Raw genomic sequence first — 17,285 nt, 5'->3', positions numbered from 1 at the left:
AATGTGCCCAATAATTTATCAGTATATGAATGTGTGGAGCTGTTTTTCATAATGTTTTTTTTTATGCCAACCCAGCCAACCTCTCCATGGGTTCCCACAGCAGATTTCCAGTTGAGTTTGTTGCATTTTGTTTAACAAGATAACATCAGCAAATAAATACACTTTATTTATTTATTAATTTTTAATCTATTTAATCTTCTGGATGACCTCAGCATAAGGGTTGCTACCCCAGGAATTAATTGCCCTGAGACCCACAAGGAGCACTGTAATAGTGATATAATCCCTCCTCTTTCTGTATAATGTACAGACACAAACCACATGTGACCCTCACATTTAACGCAGCTGTCCATTTTATCAACAGCCTAATATACAAGACTGGACCATCAACTGGGCAAAGCAGGCCACTACCCCAAGCTCACTGTGTGTCAATTGGTTTCTGGTAATTTGATTAACTGGAAATGTGTTATGGAATTTGCACAGCTAAAATACAATATCAATTAAGGCACATCTTGCAAGTATTACCTAATATTGTGGTCATGTCTTGTAGAGGGTCCAGTGTCAAAATCTAGTTTTAACACCTGTATTATTTTAGTTAATTTTTAGCTCATATGGTGAATATTCCTTCACACGGAAAACCACACGTCCAGTTAACAGTATTCTGGTATTTGAGTACTTTTAGGCAGAATTTCAGGGTCTCTGGACATATTAAGCTATCATGTTAGTTTGCTGTGTGTATCTTACCTAATGGGCACTATGACAGCAAACAATTCATGGAGGGTAAGGTGGGGGCTCAGCAGAAACTGTTTGCCCCAAAGCACCCTAACATTTGTCTGATTAATCTGACCATGACAATATACAACCAGTGTCATGTTTTGGTAGTTATTGGTAATGTTATATGTCGTATCATATTTTACTTAAAGTTTCCTATACCATTAACACTTGATAAGGGGGGCTTGTTGGGACTTTACACACTCTTGCTGCCTGTAAGACTGAGCACAGGGCAGCTCTCAGCCTGATGAAATCTGTCTCCTGCTGCGCCATGGTGCTGCGCCAGCCGCAGCGGGGTCGCGGAATCACATGATATAACTAAGCTGGCTAACGAGCTAACATGCTAGCTTCGGTTGTCAAAGCAGCTGTCAACAGCCACGAACCGACGGAGTAGCCTACCCTAACTAACAAGTAGTCGGAAAGTCGTGAAGTCTCTGGCAAGTCAACCAATTTTGCCTTTTTTTTGTCATGTTTGTGGTGTCCGTGATGTTAGGTTAGCTAAGCTAGCTAAGTTGAACTTGTTAAAAGGGAGTTCCTTTCGAGGGACGCGGTGTTAGGCTAACGTGTTAACGATATTGGCCTTGTTTGGATTGACTATGAAGCTAATCTCGCCTAAACGCCCTGTTGTACTGTTTTTACTAGCAATGTTTGAAGGCTAGCTAGTTAACGATTGGTACATTCAAATATTGTTAACGTTAGCTAATGTTTACAAGCCAGACTTGTAGCTAGCTAACTACGTTACATGTGTTTGCCTACCAGTTAACTGACAGTAAGGGTAGTTAAATAGCTAACTAACTTGGCTAATGCAGCGTTAAGCAGCAAGTTTGTGGTTAAAACAACCACGACACAGTGTCAACAAGAAATTTGGTAAATGTGTTTTTAAATTGCGATTAACTCTTTCAGGTGTTTACATAAGACGATTGCGAAACAACGGTACTAACGTAAATTGTCAGTTGACAACTAAGCTAACAGGCTAATAACAAATTAGCTAATTTGGCTTGACAAAGGCTGCCAGGCTGTGACAGTTTGGTCTTACATGTTTTCATTTGCTAAATATGCCCGGTTGTAGTGTGCGCGTGCCTAAACAAAGTTGTAATTAAAAGCCCCTGAACATCCCTGGTCCGCACACTCAGGTGGTTTCACTTATTTTGTCCGATTAGTCCTTTGTGTGGCCGTGAACAGATTTGACATCTGTTGCACCTGTTGTCAATGCGGGATCAATTACATCTTTTATGAGTTTTATTAGTTTGGTGACCTTAAATAATTCCCAGCACAGCTCCACCCACTGTTAACCTGAGCAGAGGTCTCTAGTCAGAAGAAGTGAAAACATCTGGGTGGGTCTGAAAGGCCTTGAAGCACTGAATGTACTTCTTCTTCCATCAGTGTGTTGGTGGGAACTTTGATTCATTTTGGAGCCTGACACTCCCGAAAGCACTGACTCTTTGCTTTCACACCAAGTTGTTGCTGAGTATTGTAGTCCATTTTTGCTTCACTGAAGGGCGTTACATCCGTTGGTACTTTGAGAAAGGGACATTTCCCACTCAGTCATGCTGACTGTATTTGCACACTGATGTTTAGTTTACTGACTGGGAGTTACACAGCTTTCTCACAATCACTCTGAGACACGCCAACGTGGGTCGCTGACAGTGACTGGGACATTGCTGCAATTTTTTCAGGCTTTGTTAATGTCCTCAGCACAGTGTTGCTAATAGGACTGCAACTAAATATTATTTTCATTATCCATTAACCAGCTAATTATGTTTAATAATAGATCAATTCATTGTTTGGTCTATAACCAGAAAATGGTGAAAAATTGCCGTTATAAGTTCCCAATTTCTGTAAATTTACATATTAAAATAGCTTATGTTGTCCAACCAGTAGTTCAAATGTATTCAGTTAACAATAGTAGAAGACTAAGAAAACCAGCAAATATTCTCATGTGAGGAGCTTGAACCACTAAATGCCTTTCTGCTTTGAAAAAGACGAAATGAGTCATAAATGATTGATTCATTGGGTACTTGCTTCAGCGCTAGTTGCTAAATAATCTCAAGTGAGTAGTTGTATTTACACTTGCTTGTCTAATAAGCAGTCTAATTTTGAGTGCCAGCGAGATATTGTATTGGCATTACTAATCTAGTTGAATTATAAAATTGTTTACCAGAAATAACATGAGGTTGACAAAAAGTGTTAAGTATAATCAAAGATTTTGGTTTTTGGTTTTATTCAGCGCTTTATTGATTTTGTTGCGTTCATTTCATTTCCAGGAGTCTATGAAAACATGCACATGAACAAAGGTGACTGGCTGATAAGATGCAGGGGACATTGGACTTGAACAGAGAGATCGGGATGACATGAGGTCACAGGCAGAGTAGAAATGTTTTACAACCAAAGAATGTGAATTCACCCAATAAAACTCAATACATTTTGATTACCGAACTATTGTCTTTAAAACAGATTTTAGAGCTTGTTATAACAGAAGTCAAACAAGCTTAGACTTGTGATCTGCTATGCTGACATAATGTTTGACATGTTGATTTGTGGTTTCTCAATATGTGAATATTTAGACATGTTCTGAATCTCGATACCCCCAGGTTAGAGTCTTTCTCTTTCAGTTAAATGACACATTCAAGCTAAAGGACGCAATATTGTTTTTGTGAATTTTCTCTTCATATGCTGTGTGACATTTTTGTGACAAGGGTTTTGAGTGGTAACATCCTTTTACAGATTGGGATCTCAGGCAGTGGAGCACAATAGTGGTTATATTGTGAAAAACTGGAGAAAGATGGGGTCATCCTCAGGTGTCTGTGTGGTATGAGGCTGTTTGAGTAAAACAGGCTGCTTAAATACTCAAAGAGGAAAAGGCTGCAGCACCACAGTCCTGTGGGGATTTAAGAGCCACGCAAATGACCAATAGTAACCTCTTGTGTTCCCTCTTTCTCCCTCCCTCCTCCCTCTCTCTCTCTCTCTTCCCTCCTGTCTCCCATTGGGCATTGTAGAAAGGGACTTCTTTCCTACTCGCTCTCCTCAAGATATCGAGTCATTAAGCTTCTGCCCAATAAGTCGCAGGGGTTTTGGCATCCTCAAGGCTCATCAGGCAAGCAAGTCCTCCATCAGCTCAGGGTTATTGACAGACTGAGGTTGTGGACTCACATGGGCAAGATGGATAGACGATAAATAAGACATCAACTTCAGAGGTAAGGTCAGTCCAACACTATGCCTGTCACAGAGTCACTGTGGCAGATCAATTTGAGCTAAGTAGGGCTTTGTATCAAAATGTTGTTTGTTTTTATTTAGGCATCGACTTATGTTCTCTAGAGCAAAAATGCTTTGTAGTTGTCAGTGGAAATATTTAAGTTGTTTTAGTGGGAGAAAAAAAGGTTATTATTAAAAAATCCCATTAGTATTTCCTTCTTTTTTTCCAGCAGATTTGAGATGTTGCTGCTAAATGCTGACATGGATATTTTGAAGGCAAACATAGTGTTAGTCATAGTCATACTTTGCCTCATTTTAGTGTTATATTAGCCAACATTAAATGAACAGTCACAACTGCTGTTTTTTTGTTTTGTTTTTTTTTTAAACCAAAAGCCACCAAGGCATCTTTATGCCAACATGTGTCGCCTTCATTATTACCTCCTGTGCGAAAGCTTTTATCTTGGACTGCTGCAACAATAACCGCTTTACTGTGGTATTTAGAAGCTTATCAGTGGGGCTTGGAAAAAGTCCTGCCATCACCACTGTAGTGGCTTTCATTTGTTCTGTTTTATTATGTTTTTTTCCTTTTTTATTGTCTGGTGAACATAACCTGATTAGAGTTATGTAATTTGAGACAGTCACATTTAATCACAGTTGTTCTTTCATTCCCTTTTATCTGTCTAGCGTTGAGGTTACCTACCTTTTATGATTGTTGTGAGTAATGTCATCGGTGACTTTTTGTTTTAATACTTTTTGTGCAGTATTGTATTGCAGGGCCTGACAGTAAGTTTTAGAAGTCACTAGCAGGCTAACACCTGCCCCCAGCTTTTAATTTCCAAAGTTGACAGAACAGTTGCCATATTTTAAGTTGTTCATAATTGGAATGGTATTGGGTAATTATATCCCATATTTTCGTTTGTTTTTGGTTCTATCTCCGGCTCTCTCTGACACTTAACAACACACACAGGTACACATAAAATGAATAGGACTACTAGCCAGCAGCTCAACTTTACTGTTAGGTAATATTAATAGTGATAGTCTAACATCAGCAAGCAAAATTTAGATTGTGCATTTGCAATGTAATGTATTTAGGAAGGTAAATTATAATCGATGGAGAAATTACATCCCGCAACCCTGAACTGATTTGTAGTCGGCTGTCTGATTACAGCCATTTCTGTATGTAGATGCGGAAAAGAAGGTAAGTATAGAAATAGCTCTTCATTTTTAAGAATGTGATAGACATTTTTAGAAAAGGATTGGAAGATTGCCCTTCTGTCTGTCTTGTCTGTCTGCTATTTTTTTAAGCATACAGTACAAAAGTGATTGCCAGCAGGGGCAGCAGAACCTCTGTGACAGTCTCAACATAATTTGAACACTGTAAGATTAACATAAGTAGTAATGGAATTACGTATGTATACCAAGTAGATTGGTACAGTGCCTGTGCTTTTTGTTATGTTGTGAACCTTGCAGGAGTTGTGGCCCTGTTCCTAACAAGGAGCTTATCACTATCTGTGAATCAGGAAATAAACAGAATATACAGTTTTTTTGATTTTGACACTCTGCCCAATACCACAATGCTCTGACTGAGCTTACTGTCCACTGATGCCATGTAGTTATAATAATTAGGGTTGGGCTATATAATGTTTTATACCATTAGATGACAGAAATCTGTCAGAGATGCTGTTATACTGATGTACAGTATCTCTAGTTGACCTTTGTGCATATCTGCCAACACTCCCGTTTTTCCCGGGTTTCTCCCGAATTTTAAGGCCATCTCTCTGCGCCCTCCCATTTTATTGTTTCTCCCAGGAAACTCCCATAATTTGCATGGTCCTCAAACCTTTTTTATGAAACATCATCATACACGTATCCATGTTTTAGGTGTTTGTCTGACGTCACCTAAGTTGCCAGATTGTCTATGAAACACATCAACACACACAATCCACACACTACATACAATTTCAACATACCTGTCACTGCAACCTGGCAACCCACAACCTCATCCAAGGGGCGTGTGCGCAGCTGCTCTCTGCGCAGGCCAATGTCAGGGCAGGATGGCGTCCCACCAAAATAATTTAAATACACCTGCAAATTTAAGCAGGTGTTTAAGTACAGTGCTGTATTATATCACATAATAATAAACCTATAAGATATTTTTATGAGTTATTTTTATTTTTCACAACAAATTACAGAAAGCCTATATTTTAAACTGGGTTTTCCTTCTTGCAGGCTGGTTAAGAATAGCCTAAAATCATGCGTGTGTGTCTGCTGAATCAGTTTCCTGAAATGCATCAATATGTGACACATGACAAACTTTCATTTCTGCTTTTACAGCCAGTTGGCTTTCCTGTACATGGAAGGATCTGAGTTGATTCCATGTCATATTTTAGATCTTTCTAAGAACTGCATTATGCTGTGTAAGATCATAATAATTGCCCTGCCATTTATGTCATTTAACGACATCCCTGTTTTGATTGTGTGCACACCTACATAAGGTGACACAATCTACCCACAGTGTCAGCAGGTTTAAATTCCCACCCCTGTTTATCGCTCTACTTTCATACGTATTGTCTGTTATTGGGTGAATACTACTCTGAAGCCTTAGGTCACAGAAGTGTCCTTCTGTGAAATTAGTTAAAGTTTAAGTTAAACACATCGTTTTGTAACTATAGTGCAGCTTGACATGAGTCTGAGTCTCACACTTATAAGTATGTCACAGGAGGCTGCCTCTATGTCTATGTCCATGTCTTCATTGGAAAATCTTTGTCCCCTTGATGGCTTACTACATGCAATGCAAACAGGCTGACTGAGTGCATAAAATAGAGCAAAAAAATGTTATTTGTCACACGTGTGTCTCTGTCCCAGACTAACACTAGACAAATGTCCACTAGGGACATTTTCCTAAAATTAAAGTTCATGATCGAGCTGGGACCAAGTCATTTATTTTCTTTTACTAAGGTTTGCGTGGGAGTCCCTGTCCAATCCAAGGGAGTTTTTATGTAGCTGGATTTCCCTGAAGGGAGGGGATGCAATCAAAAATTTTACTTCAGCGGATGTTTGCTTTAGGGATTCATTTTGGTTATACTTGTAAAATTGTCATCGTAATTTAGTATGATTGTTATTTTTATTGCACAGGTAAACGTTGATTTCGTAATGACAAGCTGCTGTGCAGAAGATGTCCACGCTGTCTGTGACTGATATCCCAGATGTTGGTCATGGTAAGAGGAACCACTTCTATATTAGTCCACAGTCTGAGATCAAACTGGACAGAGTTAATTTCTCTCAGTTTATCTCTTTGTTTTACTATGCCACAAAGGTTGTATTATTTTCTTACTGTGGTTATTCAGCCTGGTCTTTTTTTTATCATATTATCTATTATTTTGTCCACCTAAAAGGAACATCTTGATTTATAATAAAATCAAGTTCATGCATGGATGTCTGCTGAATCAGTTATATGAAATGCATCCACATGTGGCACGCTTTGATTTCTACAGCCTCAAACAAAAGAGTGGTTTCGGCAGAAATTCAATATTATAAGCTTCAGAAAAGTAGCAGTCATTCCATGAGTATTACAATATATCGTATGTGTGTTTCTGTTTAGTACCAGCTTTTGGCTGACGATTGTCAATGTTTATTTTGGACACCTGTAACGATGGTACAAGGTGGTTGTTTTGAATGTGTTTGTGTCTCCTCTGTCAGATGAGAGTAAGGTGTTGGACAGGGCCTCTGAGCTGCAGCTGGACTGCTTGGTTGAGGAGAGCAGTGGAAGCACCACAATGAAGCATGAAGGCCTGCTGTCGCTGGCTGACCTCTCCCACCCAGATGACTTCCCCGTCCTCCCTCATAATGGCCCTTCACTGACTGAGATGAGCAGCCCTCTTCCGATAGAGCCAAATGACATTAAGCTGGATCCAGCTGCAGGTGACACATCTGCCAGCATAGGTGAGAGAAAAATATTTACTTTAAATAGCTGCAATACACAACTTTAATGTTTCTCTCCAGAACTGACATTAAATTTGAATCATTGTTGTATTGAAGGTTTTAAATGTTTATGTTTAAAAAAACTGAATTAAATACAGTATATATAAATTAAACAAAAATAAATAGCACACATCCTATGTTAGAGGGAGTGTTCAGTTGTGTATCTAGAAAAACAATGTGCGGTTTCTCTAAATGTTGCTGCTTTAGTCACTGCCATTAGTCATCGTTGAGGGAAAACAGGACATCACTGAGTGCATCAACGTCAGAGCAGGCATGGCTAAATCTGAGTCCAGAACACTTTTATGATGTCCATCTTTACTTAATTTGGGTCAAGATGCCGTGAAATGGTGATCTTAACATTTTATGGAAGTATATTTTCTAGCACGTTCACAGTCAGGCCCTGATATACCAGTTGTAAATCTAGAATCTAATATAGCTGTGTGGGTTTCCTCAAGTATGTCTGTGTGCATAATTGGACTGGTGTGACTAGACTAACCAGTATTTTTTTTCTGTTAATCTCTCTCAGACATGTCTTGCCCATATTTTGACCCTTTTTTATGCCACAATTGTTGGCGTACTTATTGTAGTTTAAAAGTTTATTTGAAATCTCTTATGTTGTTGTTGTTTTTTTTTTTTATTATTATTATTATTATTATTATTTATTATTTATTATTGGTCATTTGAATAGTTACACTGCGGTACTAGTTTGTTAGATACACCTGTCTAATCTAATGCAGTCCTATTGATTTTGTTATGAAACTCATTTATGTTAATAGAGGTGAACAAAATATTAGAAACTTTTATGCAGTCCACCACTAGTTACAGCAATAAAAAATATTATACAGTTGAATTAACACATCTGACACATTTTCAACAAAATTTACAGTATTGAGTTGAATTGGATCAGATTGGAATTCTAATAAAACTGGTAATTCAGTGTATTTATTATGTTGCAAAGTTGCTAAAAGTTTGCTGAGGTAATGTAATTTGAGCCACAATACCCTTTTTCATTTAGAAATAAAATGTTGAATATAAATATACAAAAGAATCTGGACTCGCAAGACAGCATATGCTTGACTCAGTGAATTTGCAATTTATATCTTGCAAATACGTACTGGCATATTTGCATACAGAGCTGTCTGACTTGTCTGTTTTAGATAGATGCCTAGAAGTACTCACCTTTCTTCATTCAAATGAGGGTAGACAAGCAGACATTACCTAGCCTCCAGCACACATCGAATAACCCTCTGTATACAAGTTGCAATTGTTGAAAGTCCGTATATGGTTTATTTTTTTAAATTTTTTTATGTTTGTGTAGATGGTCAGCCAGTGAAGAGAAAGAAGGGGCCTGCTCCAAAGATGCTTGGCAATGAGGTGTGCAGTGTATGTGGTGACAAGGCCTCTGGTTTCCATTACAATGTGTTGAGCTGTGAGGGCTGCAAGGGCTTCTTTCGTCGCAGCGTCATTAAAAGTGCCCAGTACTCCTGCAAAAACAACGGCCGCTGTGAAATGGACATGTACATGCGGCGCAAGTGCCAGCAGTGCCGCCTGCGCAAGTGTCGGGAGGCAGGCATGCTGGAGCAGTGTGAGTGTCTGTATGCCAAATGAATCAGAGATAGAAAAAATTTAAATTCCTCTGCTTTTTAGGCATGTGGGATTGCAGGCAGAGTGAAAATCATGACAGTAAAATGGAGCTTCCTATTAACTCAGTGATTGAGCTTTAGTCAGTATGTACATCCCTCTTTTGACCTGTAGGTGTGCTCTCTGAGGAACAAATCAGACTGAAGAAGATGAAGAAGCAGCACGAGGAGGAAACGGCCCGCACGTCCACAGTGGTCACGCCCACCCCTCCACAGGAAGCAGCCCCACTGGATCCACAGCAGCAGGAGATGATTGAGAAGCTGGTCGCCATGCAGAAGCAATGCAACAAGAGGTCTTTCCTTGACCGACCAAAAGTGACAGTAAGTGAACATCTCAGAGGATAGATTTGGGTTGTTTTTTAACCAGTTAATTGTCTCTCGTGTAATATTAACTATATAACGACCAGTGATTTTATTATACTCTTATTGCTAACTTCAGTAGGCCTACTTGTTGGGTGGTTTGCGATTGTAATAATTAATTGGGACAATAAAATTAGCTTCACTTAAAGAATAAGTAACAGGGGCTGCATTTAGGTAGGTATTCAGTGTGGGTGGACGGTATTCTGCCAGGACCTTGCAGCTCTAGGTCAAAATATAGTTGCTATAGAGACAAATGTAGTTACTGTGTGACTGCTGAAGTGTGTAAGTACATTGAGAGTCAAGGACATCTGAAGTCAATTTCTGGTAAAAGCATACTTAATTTGAGCTCCTCTGCTGACCAGGTTTAACCTAGAATATGCTGTGTCTGCTGTCTTGAAAACATATCAGGGGAATGTTTACTCCATGCAAGTCAATTCATAAATTTGCGAGTGTGCTAATGTTGTTGTGTGTGCATCCAACAGCCGTGGCCACAGAGTCAGGACTTGCAGAACCGAGAGGTGCGTCAGCAGCGGTTCGCCCACTTCACTGAGCTAGCAATCATGTCAGTCCAGGAGATTGTGGATTTTGCTAAGCAGCTTCCTGGTTTCCTGGAGCTCACAAGAGAGGACCAGATTGCTCTACTGAAGACGTCTACCATTGAGGTTTGTCATTACTTATCATGACATGTTGTTTCTTGGAGCTGTAGCTTTACTTTTTAATGCACATCGCTTATTTTAAATATATAAATAAACACTTTCTTGAATATGTTACAAGTGAACTTTATGCAGGAACTTTCTATAAGAAAGAACAATGGACTCATTTCAAAATATGGTAATAAGGTTATACTTCTTTGCAGTTTTAGCATACGATATGCAAAATAAATTTGTAATACATTTAAAAATTGTTAGCACCAATAGATATTCTACTCCTCAGCAATGCTGTTGTGAAAACTTAGCTGCTATCTACATAATTTTCCCAACTTCTTTGAATATCTCTACATATCCATTTGGGTGTATATTAATATTCCACTCACCAAGATGTGTTTTGTCTTCCTTAGATTATGCTGCTCGAGACATCTCGGCGGTATAACCCTGCTATCGATAGCATTACATTTCTGAAGGATTTCAGCTATAATAAGGAGGATTTTGCCAAAGCAGGTGCATTTGCTCATTTCTGCCTGTCAAACGTTTATGGAAGATATGAATATTAGGTATCACTTAAGCTGATTGCCTGTATTCTATCGTCATTTTATATGTTGCTTAACCAAGTTATGCATGTTATGTCTTTTGAAGAGTTTTTTCACTCGATGCAAATATTCATTTTTTTTTTTTCTTACCCACGCATGCCTAAACTATTGTAACAACTAGACAGTCACCATCAGATATGAAATACAACATATGAAACTCATAAAAGCTGTGTATAGTTGGATAAGAGAAACATTTGTTGCTCTTATTTCACTGTTTCCAATAATCACGCTACCTCTGCTAATGAAACCACAGTGTATTAGTGCACCACATTTCCTTCTTTAAAGTAACTTTTTGTTTCCTTGTCCCTCTCACCTCCTCAGGGCTTCAGTTTGAGTTCATTAACCCCATCTTTGAGTTTTCAAAAGGAATGAACGACCTGCATCTGGATGAGGCCGAATATGCCCTGCTCATCGCCATAAACATCTTTTCTGCAGGTCAGAATTCATAAACTACACAACCTGCAGTGAATCCTCAGTATACAGGGCTCAAAGTGAAAATGCATTTAGCATTAATGCTTCCCCTGTCAATTCTTTAAGGGACAAATGGGCTGTTTACATTTTGCAGAAAGCATGAATCACATTTTATCACAAAAAAGTGATATCTGTAATAAGAGATTAACAGGTGTCTATTTGTTTTGTTTGGTAAACTCTGTTTAGATCGGCCAAATGTGCAGGATCATGATCTGGTGGAGAGGCTGCAGCAGCCCTATGTGGATGCACTTCGTTCTTACATCATGATAAAGAGACCAAATGTAAGTGCCCAGTGGTTCATGTAATTTCTTTTCGTGACCGTATGTCAGCATAACCTGGTCGTCGTCATCACAACAAGCACATTGGGTCAGGGCTGAGGTTCACTTTTTTTTTTGTTCAGACTGGTGGGGGGCTTGAACAGTTACAAGAGCAGTTGTGTGCTAGATGAGAAAGGCCATAAGGAGAAACTGTAATGCAGCTACTAAATGTAAGCCACCTTAATCCTTCACCTTCTTTTTTTTTTTTTTTTTTTTTTTTTTTTTTTTTTACATCAACTGAAAACAGGGCTATAGTTCGACATAAGTCATTCATAGAGACATGTTGCAGAAGTGATTGTAGGGCAGGAAGTCTCCTCTCCTAGTAGTATTTTATTTTATTTATTTAGTTTGAATTGTTTCCTCAGGATCACTTGATGTTTCCCCGTATGCTGATGAAGCTAGTGAGTCTTCGTACGCTAAGTAGTGTCCACTCGGAGCAGGTTTTCGCCCTTCGCCTCCAGGACAAGAAGCTTCCCCCGCTGCTCTCTGAAATCTGGGACGTCAATGAGTGACTACAAACATGATGTCGCACTCTGTGGCTTTATGAATCCTGAGACAGACACGGCATCCAGCAGGAACACTGACTCCTTTCTGCCCATCTGGTCAGGGATTGGTTATAGGGTTGAGATTTTTTTTTCTGGTGGGACGAGAGCATCATTGCCGTTTGCTCTCAAACAGACTGCTAAATGGTTTTGTGTTCATAAGGACAAACATGAACACCTAGTTTTCTTGGAGCCTTTTGTTGTTCTTTTTGTGTAGATGCTGACATGATTATGGCGATATTAAATACCAGCATCAGGCTCTTTAGCCAGTTATCTCTGATTTAATATTTGTTGAAAGTTATGTCAATCTCTAGTGCAGTTCTATACTCATCCTCTAACAATTCTAATCAGAAAGTTCTGAGCAGGTCTTGGCTGTGGCTGTCTGAAATGTCAGGATTACAGCTGCGCATTCAGTTGAAATAGTGATTTTTGCAGTCGTGCAATAGATGGAAATGGATACAAGCATGAGCAGACCCATATCTGCTGTTTGCTTTATTGATGTTAGGGTAAAATGATAGGCCATCTGGTTGGTATTGTGCATTGTGATATGGTAACAAATAGTTTGTTCCTTTTGGAGTAAGTGCAGAAATTAAAAGGTTGGTGTAGTCGCTCAGGTAAAGTAATGTGAAGTAGACCTCTGGGAATTGGAGGCTTCTTTAATTTCTATTCGATTACTTTAGTTTTCCTCCAAGTGCATAAGGGACCCTTTTGGTCATTTATAGATGCCCATTAACTTTCATGTAAATTGTATATTTATTTTCACAGGAAAAATGTATAGAGTGCACACATGAAAGTATCCACAAGATTGTACAATCACATACTAACGCACAAGAAAGTAAACCTCTGCAGGTGACTGGCAGGCTGCGCCCTCATTTACAGGAAATGGTGATTCTACTAAATCTTTTTTCTTTTTCTTTTTTTTTTTACTCCGAGCACTGGTACCTTGAAAAAGGTAATACTAATGTGTCTTCAAATTCCTTGTAATGATTAAGATGTTGTTTAAAAAAAGGAAGTCAAGCTATCATCTCTGTGACCCTTGTTTCAAATGAATAAAAAACATCCTGATAAAGTTGTATTCATAAATCAAAATAGAAAGGGTTGCCTCTATTAACACCTTATTTGTCATTATGTGTATGTGAGTTGTACTTTTATTCATTTCAACAGTTATGTTCATATTCTGATTTGGGTTTTTTTTTATGACAGGCATTTCAAGGTGAGAGAAATGTACAACCAACATACATACAGGATACAGAGAATTTTACAGCCTTTTTATTTTTGATAATATACTGTATGAATGATACTGAGGAAAAAATGTATAGTTGAATATCTGGTGGAAAACTAGCTTGATCTAAAGGTCTACCATAGTCTTGAGTATCTTCCTTGAGGGGGTACTCAACATCAGCAGCTTTAACTGGTCAGATTCTGGAAAGCCTTGCTAAAAACTGTACCAAAATCTATATTAACAGGGAGCAGAGAACAACAGGAAATGAATAGAAATGTTAAATATTTACGTTATAATAAACTTTATAACTACAGAGATTTAGATGTTTATATTCATGCTGTGTTTTCCATGCATTCTCCTGTGCAGTGTTAGCTTGAAATGAGTAACGGATGATAAAAGAATGTCAATGCAAATTCATGTGAAGTTTATTCTCTCTTCATGCTGGACGACATAATGCCGTCGCAGCCCGTTTTTGAAGTGACAGTAAATTCATTAGCTCTCTGTACCATTTACAGGCATCACCATTAGACTTGCATAACCATAGATGCAAAATGCTGTTTGCTCTGACCTGACACAAATGGTTTCAACCAGTTCAGCTTTTCACCGCTGGTATGAGGTGCCAGTTAAAATTGGGCATTATACATTATTGTAATACTTTTTTCAGCTGCAATTTCTTGTGGCTTTTAATTAATAAAAGTTGCATTTAACTGCTAACATGTTACAGCTAAGATGTGACATTGATTCGTCACATAAGAACAGGGTGACGTCCTTCTCAATTATACAAACAGGCACGGCTGGTTTTGACTTGTTCCGAATTAGATAATCTTGTCCAAAAGCATTTGGTAATGGATCTTATGTGTTTTGATCATTTGAATTTCAATGTTAACTTGTTTTTTATGTGTCTGTATTGCATGATGTTTTTTGTTAAATTAATGACCTATCATATATCTCCCAGATGGTCAAATCATGTTTTATTTTAAAATAGGCCTTTTCCACAGCAGACTTTTTGACTTGTCACAGTAGAAAAAGCACACCTTTTACTAAAATCATTAACAATAGCTCCGTTATATTCAAGTGTCCCAGTAAACCATGTAGACAGTGAGCCAGCGTGCATAATAGCCGGACCCTGAAACCAAAGCAGCTAAATGGAGTTCAGTCATCATTATTTGGGTTATTTACACCTGTGCTTTTCCTACTGTGACATGTTAAAATGTCCTACATGAAAAAGATTGATTGTATATTCCTGTCCATTGCACAAGACAAGAGCATTTGCCTCTGAAACCTAGTCTTAACAGATCAAGGGAATACTACAGTACTTACTAGTACAACTCCAATAATGGTGAAAGCATAAATTGAATTAGGCTGTGTTTGCCATTCAATTCATCTATGATTTATAAAATTTATTTTTATGTTTCATTCTGTTGATAAAATGATCTGATGGCTAATTGGGTCAGTAGACCATAATTCACTGCTTCTGCCTGGTGCATCTGCATCTTTAACCCAGCTGGGTGAAAACTGGTTGACTCTGATTTTAAAGATTTGCCTCTCACACCATAAAATAATTGTAAATTGTAAATGGGCAAAATGCAGTGAGCTCCACCTATTGGTTGGTTGAATAAACACAAACAAATGGATGTTTTCCTTCCACATTCTTTATTGTATTAACAGTGGTATGCTCTTGAGCCTGCAGAATCATCACAGAAACAAAGAGTATTTTTTATTCCTTTCCCCCAACAGTTGCATGGGAAAACACCTGGCAAAAGTCCAGTTATACAAGACAATATGAAGTTTCATTCCCAGCTTTAGCTGTGTTGTGCTACAGTGCAATGAGATAACTTCTGTTATGAATTGGCACTATATAAAAAAAATTAAAAAAAATAAATTGAAAGCTGCCTGAATTAAATGTCAAACTTCATCAGTAAACTTAATTACGCTGTAAGAATAAAAGAAGAATTTCCTGAGGCACGCTTTTTTGTTCAGCAGGAACACAAAGACAAGTCAATGGTGTCTGGGTATTTTCTGACCACGGATTGTATCAAGCCTTTTGTCTTCCCTCTCAGAATTTGATTTACTTTCAATTGATGCTCTAAAAATGGGAACATAACATTTTTGTTAGAGATTTAATTTTTTTATTTTTTACATCCTAACCCTTTAGTAATGTATTAAATGGTTTTCTTTTTGACGGATGGATCAATATTAAAAGAAGCAGATTAAAGTGGGAGTGTGCAGCATTTTGAAACCATACCAGTGATTTGTTTCAGTTGGCTATGCAAAACTTTCTTTTGGGTTGCTTTGCAATGAAATGTGAGGTTTTCTTCTGGTTTTTGGTTCGCTGCTACTTGCAGGGTGTCTGTAGCCAAACACTAACCATTAAGTTAAAAAGTAGCCTCTGTAATATTGGGGTGAAATTTCCACCGTGCCGCAGTCGAATCCCAGTGGAATTTGATGAAACTGAATTTAGTTTCTCATGGTGTGCTGTACTCTGATCAAATGAGCAAAAAAGCATGTTGTCGGCTCTTAAATCTTTGTTTCTTAGTGTACATGTTACGCTAATGCTGTAGGTATCAAGGTTAATTGTACTGTATATACTGTAATTGTCATCTCTGATCTCATTTAATTCCTGTCTTCAAAGGGTGACACTGTAAACATTATTGATATATAGAAATGCAAACCTATTTTAATACTTGTAACTCCTGAAGACCTTTTGTTTTCTATGTACAGTATAAATTAAAGCTATGCTGTAGCGCTGATGTGTTTGGAATCAAAATCACTTGTTTGCTGGTCAGATTGTTTATGTGTTGATGCTCAGGGACTCAAATCAAGACCTTAGTGATTGTCTACATTTACTCAGATTAATTTGCTTTATTTGCTGGAGAGTGAATGACTCATATCAGTGACTCCCAGTGACGAATGATGGAATAACAGAGGGTTTTGAATAACTTCAATATTGCACCAAGTGTTTTTTTTTTATAAGCTACATATTTGTATGCCTAAATTCTTTTATTTTCATAGGTGATGAGTTTAAGTTGTCCCTTGAAAATATTCTCAGAGTTCACAGAGGATGACGTTTGAAACACATGGGGTACTGCACTACCATATAGCAATGAATCAGTGTAAAATGGTCATAATCATGATAAAATGAGAAAATACGAAAACATCAGGATCATATTCAAAGTATAATCCATAACTGGTACATTTTACAACAAATATACCAAAAATAGTTTTTGGTTCTCACTTAATTTTCTGAGTGGGAATTTTATAAATAATATAGCAAAAGAACTCAGCAAAACCGAACAAAGTGGCTGCATGTCAGCCACCAGGGGGCCCTGGAATGAATTGAATGTGAACTGTCTTAAGAGTACTCCACTGATGTAGCATTGCGCTCCTATAACATTGCCGCACTTACGATAGACAGAAAAAAAGTAAAGTATAAAATGTATAAAGTATAAAAATGGATGCAGCAGAACCGGAGATCATTTCTTTTCTTTTTATTCCACACATTCTTCTTCCTTGTCAAAACCTGGTGCCTACATTGCCCACAATGCA

The 17,285-nt window shown here is 38.0% G+C and overlaps 1 protein-coding gene across 5 annotated transcripts; it reads left to right on the top strand.

The window, feature by feature from the left end:
* The first annotated feature begins 1,050 nt into the window (after positions 1–1,050).
* nr1h3 (nuclear receptor subfamily 1, group H, member 3) lies at positions 1,051–16,489 on the top strand. Of its 5 annotated transcripts, none has more exons than XM_044202055.1 (11): positions 1,051–1,205; positions 3,765–3,962; positions 7,096–7,178; positions 7,660–7,902; positions 9,260–9,526; positions 9,697–9,902; positions 10,424–10,603; positions 10,999–11,098; positions 11,509–11,622; positions 11,845–11,939; positions 12,341–16,489. In XM_044202055.1, the coding sequence occupies exons 3-11, from the start codon at positions 7,136–7,138 to the stop codon at positions 12,485–12,487; spliced, it is 1,395 nt and encodes a 464-aa protein (XP_044057990.1). In that variant the 5' UTR covers positions 1,051–1,205; positions 3,765–3,962; positions 7,096–7,135; the 3' UTR covers positions 12,488–16,489. The 5 variants fall into 5 exon arrangements, with proteins under 5 accessions (XP_044057990.1, XP_044058001.1, XP_044058011.1 ...); XM_044202066.1 differs by having other exon boundaries at positions 3,765–3,967; XM_044202085.1 differs by lacking the exon at positions 1,051–1,205 and adding an exon at positions 3,043–3,124.
* Positions 16,490–17,285: the final 796 nt, after the last annotated feature.

The sequence above is a fragment of the Siniperca chuatsi genome, linkage group LG1 (genome assembly GCF_020085105.1).
Source record: "Siniperca chuatsi isolate FFG_IHB_CAS linkage group LG1, ASM2008510v1, whole genome shotgun sequence".
NCBI classification, from domain to species: Eukaryota; Metazoa; Chordata; class Actinopteri; order Centrarchiformes; family Sinipercidae; genus Siniperca; species Siniperca chuatsi.
The sequence above is the reverse complement of the archived record's forward strand: the minus strand, read 5'-3'. Positions and strand labels throughout refer to the sequence as shown.